The 9,112-nt window shown below is 34.5% G+C and overlaps 1 protein-coding gene across 2 annotated transcripts in view; it reads right to left on the bottom strand.

The window, feature by feature from the left end:
- Window positions 1-5,560: 5,560 nt before the first annotated feature.
- LOC110022432 (prohibitin-1, mitochondrial-like) overlaps window positions 5,561-9,112 on the bottom strand; it is an 18,675-nt gene continuing 15,123 nt past the window's right edge. Inside the window, exons 3-6 of one of the 2 annotated variants that reach the window (XM_020721371.1) lie at window positions 7,493-7,663; window positions 7,140-7,352; window positions 5,757-5,971; window positions 5,561-5,726 (exon numbers count right to left, since the gene is read on the bottom strand). In XM_020721371.1, the coding sequence (XP_020577030.1) occupies window positions 5,771-5,971; window positions 7,140-7,352; window positions 7,493-7,663 (585 nt within the window). In that variant the 3' untranslated portion in view covers window positions 5,561-5,726; window positions 5,757-5,770. Of the gene's footprint in view, window positions 5,972-7,139; window positions 7,353-7,492; window positions 7,664-9,112 lie in introns of both variants that reach the window. The other variant, XM_020721372.1, reaches the window with a different exon arrangement.

Below are 9,112 nucleotides of genomic sequence, written 5' to 3' on the forward strand. Positions count from 1 at the left end.
CAATGAACCTGCACAGAAGAGGATTTAGTGATTTGGATCCTCCAAATCTTAGGATGGTCCTACTCTCAGGAGTTATTCCACCTAAAGGTCAGCATATGGCCCAAAATCATCATCAGAGTCACACTCAATGGCAACCTTCTATGTAGGAAGGGTAAACAACCCTCTCCTAGCCTGACGACCTCGCCCATAGTGGGACGAGGCAGCGCATGTAGATCCTTTTTAATACAAGCCTCTATTTCATCCTTTGAACAAGGACAAACAAGTTTTATGCGCCAAAGCTCTTGACCATTGTGGATCAACAAAATTAGGCATCCTTACAAATTTTGATGTCAATAATTGAGAATGGTCAGACATTAATCTCGACTTTTATGTATCAATTTGATGTATGCGATTATATTCTTAATTTTTCCTTACTTATAATTCTTACTTTGCACCGGCACCAAAAACTTATTCACCAGCAACAGTTAGGCAAAAACTCAACTTCAAAGAAAATAAGAATACAATTATTATATTTAAATATGAGATACTACGCAAGTATACATATCGTTATCAAGTAATATATGACTTTTTGATTAAGCCCCGAATATCAAACCCACAGGGACAACAATAACAATATTTAACTAAAAATTAGAAGAAATTAGATAACAAGTTATACTTAGCAAAATATTCTTACTCAAACTTTAGATGCTATAATAAGAATGAAAGTTTGATCCTTTTTGTAATTTTTTTTATAATTGAAAATAAAGTAAACAACTAACTAAACCTAACAAGATACTTGTAAGATGAAGACAATATAAATAAAATATCTTTTTCCTTATCATGAATCAATAACAAGTATAAAAATTATTGTGGAAGTATTCAAAATGTGTTGTGCCAAATAAGAGCAATATTATTCTTTATCGTTACTAGAGATGCTATAAAAAATATTAGCTAATTTAAAGTTTAAATAATCTTGAATATACTAGCTCTCACTCTAGAGTTCTCTCTTCTTCCTCCGCCTTGGGGCTAACATCTCGTATCAAGACCTAAAATTATAAACCAAATTAGGTGCTTTAGCCTGTCACTCTAAAGTCTTCTGACTCTAAACCCTTTAAAGTTTATTTCCCTATTTATTTGCACTCAATCATATCAATTACATTCTCATCCATACAATCTAATGTGATTTTCTCCGTATCAGATTTTACATGTTCTTACAACAGGTATTAACATCTTAATTGGTCAAATCAAGAAGTAAATGAAGTACAATCTTTAAAATCAGCACAACTTCTTCCAACAATTTCCATCCAATACTTAATCACTTATCATTTTTAAGAAAAAAGATAAAGAAAGCTACTTAGAATTCATGGAGAAAACACAACCACACTTAAGTTTGAAAGTAGAAATCATGAAAACAAACAAAAAGTCTAAATTAAAACTAAATGAAGTCACAAAGATAAAAACTTATCTCAAATCCTCTCCGACAAAGTCTTGCAAAGACTTGAAGTTCATTTGAATCTCTTCCTTCATTTACAAAACAAACAACAACTTAAAATAAAAAGAAAAGTGATGGCGGCGACGGCGTGTGAAATGGAATTGGCGATGATGGATGATGGCTCTCTTTCCCCTCAATCAAGTCTTCTTCATAATTTTCCAAAAGGTGTCTAGGTGTCTCTTCAAAATGTGTCCACATTCAATGAATCTTCTAGAAGTTCCCTCCTTTCAAAAGCAAATTGAATGGAATTTTTGTGTTATTAACTATTTCACACATTTTCACCAAGGGTTGCTTCAAACACCTCTTCATTAATTTATCCAAATTCAATGAATCATCAAATAGCTACTTCTGGCAGGGTACTAGACGCTTAGGCTTGGTTTTCTCTATTTCACTGGCGCGTAAGCACCAGTCCTGGGAGCTTAGGCGCCTCAGTTCAATTTCACATATTCTCATTTTTGCTCCAAATTTGATCATTTTTCATTCTATTTGATTGTACATGAAAGAAAAATACACAAATACCTTTCATTAAAGTGTAATATCTCAAAAAATGGGTATAAAAATGTGTACATAAAGACTATATATTTTAGGTGTATCAGACATCACCAAAGATGACAAACTCCTTTCCTCGTGTATATTTAATACATTAATGGAGAGTGAAAGGTGTCATCTCATATGTGTGGATAAAAAGGAAACCCAACAGAGCCCTAAAAGAGGTCTCAATATCGATGATGTGGAACTTTGCTTCTATCCTCAACTCTCCAAATCAAAGAGAATTGATTATAGAACCAAGGGTGGCATGGATTTTCTCATTAAAGTTGGTAAGAATTAGCCCATCACATCATAATCTTCTTGAGCGAGAGAACAATTCAAGAGTTCGAACACTAATGATATTTAATGATGCACTCGGGTCAACCACAATATAATTTAACGTAATGCCATATACTGAGGTCGCCAAATATAATGGATAATTACGCTCAGCGGTACCTAACTGGAGATCATTGTTGGTGAAGGAAATAATAAGCATATTCAATGAAGGTCCCAAGTCTTTCAAATTTTTCTTAGCAAAGTAAACTAAAAAAACTTCAAGTTATAAATAGCTCTAACTAAAATTTCTCAAATTTCTGGAGATAGCATTAGTGTGTCATATATGATCAATAATGATGGGAGCTTCTTTAGGTGAGCTAGGACATTATAGTCCACCTTGTTAGATTAGCTATCACGATTCATAGCCTAAGCTCAGGGGACATAATCATCCTCAATATCCTGAGCGACAATGTTTTTCCCCTTATCCTGAGTGGCGAGCTTCCCCACTCTAGGTGGGAGCATTCTACCACTCCTCAGTCGGACCTGTTGGATGTCCTCAACAAGGGATCCACAAGGATCAAACCCATCGAGAAAATCACTAGATGCATCAACAAATTAAGATTTAGGTTGAGATGTGGGGTCCTTATCCACGGGAGATTCTTCTTCAACATATACATGAAGGATGTCGTTTAAGGCAGGCATGAGGGGGAGCTGGTCCTCATCATGATATGAATTATCATAATAAAAAATATGAAAATAAATACATAAATAACTAGCAACGGGGTTTTTTTTTGCTAGAATAATCATCGACTACATAATCAATCTCAGAGATGTCACTCAGTAATACATACTCAGAAGATCTACCAGTAAATCATATAACATTCCTGAAGGTGTACCAATAGTTGCTGAGATCTCTGTCAGTGCCTCAAAGATGAAGTTGTTCGATGCCTAGCTTGTGGTCTTCTCCAAGAAGTGCTCAGGAATCTTGATCTCTCTAGCTCTATAACGGGCTGTCAACTAATTCATGAAGGGATAACACACCTCCAAGGTATGCCCAAAGTGTCGTTAACCCTCAATAAACTGGTCGTTGTCTCAAAAGGGGCAATGTGATCAGTCATATCAATCTTCCTTTGATATGATTTCAGGGTTGAGATTTTGAATCGCCCAGGTGCTTCATCTTTAGAGATCAATCTGGAGAAAGTGTTACGAAAACCGTCCGTCGAGGTGTCGAGTGCATGCACATTTCTTTCTGTCTTGAGCCTAAGGCGCATATCCAACATTTTCAGGCTGGTATGTCTCTTAGCTCAAGCTTAGAGTTGGGGAGGAGACCCTTTCCACATTCATGACGGATCTCTCTCATGCGAAGACTAGTGGATGGGGCACTGGATCTGTCCTTTGCATAATCGTTCTTCTAATCATCTCTCTCATATAATCATTGGGTTCTTTTATCTATTGGGTCACGAATCTATGATATACTTTTTGTTCCATGTGTTCTCACAAATACTTCCCTCCTCTTACATTGTTTTTCTTCTTATTTGTGACATAATTCCACGCTCACCGCACCTTTCATAGCGTTGAACCCAAATTTGTCCTAGAATTATACCCAAAAAATATAACAACCTAAGGAAAGAGAAAATATTATGTGAGAAAAAAGACTAAATTCTCAAAGATTTGACGAAGATTTCTTAATAGATTTAAATGTGAAAGAAGAATCCACCTCCATGACGTACAGTGCCTCCTATTTATAGAAGTCCAACCTCCTGAGAGAGAGGAACCGTTTCATTATTTTATATAAAAAAAATCCAGCAAAAAGAGTTCCAGAGTCAGACCATATATAGTTATTATTTCATGTAATATCTCCCAGCCAGTATGAGCTTCATATTCTCTTCCAGACATCGAGTGCTGCCCCACTTTTGCTTGAACCACCAAACCCTAACCTAGAATTGCCTGATCATGAAACTTGGTTTTGTCAACTTGGTATCAGGCGCATGTTTTGGGTGGCCAATTCTTTGGGGTGTCTTGATATGTCGAGTAGTCTTTGTATAGAAAATCTGAGTCAACCATCGACAAGTGGGGCATGGCCACCCTACTTTTAGGTTCACTTGCTTCTTACTCAAACACCCCTTTTATGTTGATTTTTAGATCGTGTGGCTATACTACTTTCTCAGCTCTGGATAGAGGGTTAATCCACTCAATCTGACCAATTGGTTTTATTGTTTAGTCATCGTAGCCCATGATTACCTGAGGCCACCTTTTTCTTTGCCTTAGTTGGCTCGATCAGATCTATTATTTATGTGAAGCCGCTTTTTATTGTACATCATATATAAAGAGATGGGACTCATTTTAAATATCATTAAGAAATTAAGCTTGTGATTTTTTTCACAATCAATTTATAATAAAATCCTAGACTTCAGTGATATATAAGGCTTGACTTAGGGTGAGTTAGTCTTTAATGTGAATATTATATGTTTTCAAGTAACTTGACTTAGGGTGTCTAACAAGGCAAGTATGAATGATAAGTGACTCCTTCGAAGATTTGATGTAAACATTCGTTAGTCTTTAATGTGAATATTATATGTTTTCAAGTGCCACGAAGAGAAACTTGGAAGTCATGACAGTTTTAATGGCGGTACCCTTCTTCCCATGCATGATGGAATATGGCAGGAAAATGTTATTATTAAACAATTTAAAATTCATTTGGATGTCTACGTATAAAATTGTTATACAAAAAGTACTATTTTTAAAACTTACATTTAGACAATAGTTTTTATATATACAATATTTTAGCAAATCTGCTTATAAAAAGTTATATTTTCGCCAAAAATATTTCTAGAAAATAGCTAAAAATCAAAGCACCATTTTGTTGTAAAATGTGATGCCTGGGAAACAATCTCAAAGAACTGGACGGTACTTCAGTTTTCCATTTTAATGGCGTTATCCATCAAAACCATTGGTCTCGGCAACTATGGAAAAAACCTTTCGGTCATTTACATATGTACCACCCAACTCCTATATATTTACATATCTAACCACCTAATCTTTAACTATTATATTTATACCACCCAAATCTTTCATATTACATAAAAAGTACCTCCATTTTAACTTCTAAAAGTGAAATACATTTTTTTATTCTTGGTTATGGTGGTGTATGCAAAAAATTGAAGTTTGCATTTTAGATGTGCAAATAAATAAGAATTGTGTGGGATATATGAAAATCTTCCATAACTTTTGCATCAGTATATTCTGGCTAAAAGCAGCCTCAGAGCAAATGGCGACTCTCGTGGCTTCGCAAACATAGCTTTAATATATTCATTATCAAAATAGCAAAATAAACCTTTAACGGTTTCATGATAGCCTCATTGTATGCAAGAATGGTTTGTCAAAATTGACAGACGGAAACAATTCAAAATTTCTGATAAATAAAGATTACTTCTGAAGAATATATCAGTGATACGGGGCACCATAAAAAGAGCATCAAAATTTTTGTCTCACCCATTATTTCTTCAGACTAGTGGTGCTCTCCAAATTGAGATCCTGGAGGTTAAGCAGCAGCTCGCCCGAGTTTAGAAACACCCTGTTAGCAGAGTTCGATATTGTTTGGGCCACTTCCCTTGCAGCTTCAATCTGCCTCAAGGCAAGGAATGCCGGGTTGCTCGCGATGGCTTCTCCAATGAGCTGAGCACTCTTGGCCTCGCCCTGGAAATAGACGACGATATCAAGCATCTAAGCAAAAATACACAATAATCTGACGATTCTGGTAAATGACGCGTTTGCATTCACTTGGGAGCCATTTGGGTAACTTTTGATTTTTTTTCTTTTTAATTTTTTTTAGGATATATATTGTGTGAAATAAATTATGTTTCATATGTTATAAATCGTTTAATTATGTTTAAAAACACTCAAAATAATTTTACGATGTTTCAAGTGTTTTTAAAATAAAAAATTATTAAAAAACATGATTTAAATTAAAAATTAAAACACATATAAAAAACAAAACATGAAAATGATTCCAAATGAGCCTTTTGAATTTCATTTATAATTCTGTCGAGTTTTAGTAGCCGATCCAGATTAGTTTGAAAATGCCAATCATTTGTGCTTGTTGAAACCCTGCTGGTGCAAATATTAATAGTTTCTATATCGACATTATATTCGTTGCTGTTATAAAAATAGTACTTCAAAATGTCCCATAGGTGTATTCTTTAAATAAAGATTAGGAATGATCAAAGAACTGAATGCTGTATTAAACTGTCCGGCTAAGAAACAGGACGTGTATGACGGACAAGTTATTTGCAAAAAAGATAAGGGTATTTTGTATAGTACAAGGGACATGATCGATAAACATAAAAATGAAGCAGTATTATAAAATAAAAAAGTTAAAAATGTTGCGAAAGTATATATATATATATGTATGTATATATATATATATATGTGTGTGTGTGTGTGTGTGTGTGTGTATGTGTGTATGTATATATATGTTTGTATGTATGTATGTATAGTTATATATGTATGCATGTACAGCTAAAAACATATAACTAAAAACATATAAATCTCTCTCTCTCCCTCTCTCTATCTATATATATATATTACTAAAATCTTTCATTTTGCATAAAAAATTCACCATTTTAACTTTTAAGAAAAGTGAGATACACATTTCCATGCATAGGAGTGGCATGCATTTAAAAATCGAAGTTTTGATATTAGATATGTAAATACAGAGGAATTAAGTGGTATGCACGTAAATCTTCAAGTGAGTCTATATATATATATAGTTCATGCATGAGGCTCAAGAGAGCTGCCGGAAAAAAAAAATACAGAAATGAATCACTTGAAGAACAGTGGGGTACAACATAAAATTACGGCTCACCTGAGCTCTGATTACAGCACTCTTTTTATCTTGCTCAGCTTTTTCCACAATAAACTTGGCCCTCTCAGCATCCTGTGCAGCCACCTGTTTAGCTTCAATCGCATGAGTGAACTCCTTCCCAAAGCTCAGGGTTGTAATGGACACATCATCCAGCGCAATGTTGAAGTTTAATGCCCTCTGCATCAAGATCTTCCTTATTTCCCTGCTCACAGCCTTAACCAAAAAAAAAAACAAAAGACCATACTCTTTAAGAGAAAAAAGTCATGTTCGTCTTTGTCATGCTATATTTCTTCATAGAAACCAAAACTATGTGCAAAAAAATTCTGGACTTATTTATTCAACAGAATAGATACCTCTCTCTGTGTGATAAGCTGGCTAGCATTGTACTGCGCTACAACAGCTTTCAAGGTTTCATGGATAATTGATGGCAGAACCCTTTCATTATAGTTCTCTCCAAGGGTTCGGTATATCGTTGGCAACTGATCGGGCATGGGGCGAGTAAGAACTCGAAGACCAATTTTAACCTAGGCAAGAATAAGAACCAGCATAAAAAACCGCAGAAACTCGTGCAATTGGGCAATGCGGGTGTCTAAGACCACAGAAATTGCCGTATGAGTAGGCAATATATGCATTTAGAGGAATGAAGGAAATTTATGAAACTTGAAAAACTTTTACCAAATTGCACAAGGCATAGATTTCCAAAACAATAATAAGTCATTCAGAAACAAAACACTGCATTATTACAATGGCAATGGAAAAGAATCATCATATTTGATAATTTAGCCAAAAATAATTTCCAAAGATAAATAAATGCTTAAGAATTTGAGCATCATGATTCATGGAAGGCTGATTACTGATGTTGAAATACCATCAAGTTGTACAAGCAAATCTAGTTGAGCCCCGGTCAATCCCAGAAGCTCACACCATAGACCAAAAAGTATAAAAATATTAGAACATCATAGTTGCCATTCATTTGTTGTAACCATCAGCTATTGTCTTATATATTTACATATCTAACATCTACAATTTATTTTTTACATGAATACCACCCATATGTTTGACATCACATTAAAAATACCACCAATTTAACTTATACACCTATCGTGCATAGACAAGGTGGTGCATATGTAAAAATTAAAGTTTAGATGTTAGATATGTAAATACATAGGAATTGAGTGGTATGCATGTAAATCTTCCTTAAAATAACCTAGCAAGATCATATTGCACTACAGAAGGCTGAGTGATGACGACAAAGCCATAACCATAACATATAGTTAAAACTTGCAACAAATTCATAACATAAAACTTTAACGAAGGCTAAAGTGGGATAAAAAAATTCACTCAAGTGAAACAAAAAGTAAAGTGGCTTAGTAATGAAATTCCTCTTCAATTCTACAAATAGTCATCACTGTGGGAGGATATTAACCCCCAACAGCAAAACTTCATTCACAAATCCAACGAAAGCAAATATAAACAAGAAGGAACATGTTTTGCACTCATTGCAATAGAGAATATGCAATATGAAGGTCAAAATTGTTCTCAATCATAAAGAAAGCAACCATAAGAGCCGGGACACATGCTACGCAATGCCTCTTGTTCTGATGTCCTATTGGCTACATGAAATGATAAGCATTTCGAGTGGCTTAGTTCATGTGAGCAAACTCAAGAAGCTATAACCAATATTTTGATTTCAATCATCTCCAAGGCTACCTTCTTTAGCTTCATCCGAGATCAAAATTCCCATGAAAAGATAAATTAGCCTAGGGCAAAATTCACAACCACCATGAGGAAAGTAAATTGTGTGCTAAATTCAAACCACCAGTACAGTTCTCGCACTCTCAAGACAAGTACTCCAAGTTAATCTCCAAAACCCAAAATATATATGTAGATACATATACATACATATAGATACATATATATATATATATCTATATATATATATATATATATATATATATGTATGTATGTATATA

Source organism: Phalaenopsis equestris, unplaced genomic scaffold, assembly GCF_001263595.1.
Source record: "Phalaenopsis equestris unplaced genomic scaffold, ASM126359v1 Scaffold000190, whole genome shotgun sequence".
Lineage (NCBI taxonomy): Eukaryota > Viridiplantae > Streptophyta > Magnoliopsida > Asparagales > Orchidaceae > Phalaenopsis > Phalaenopsis equestris.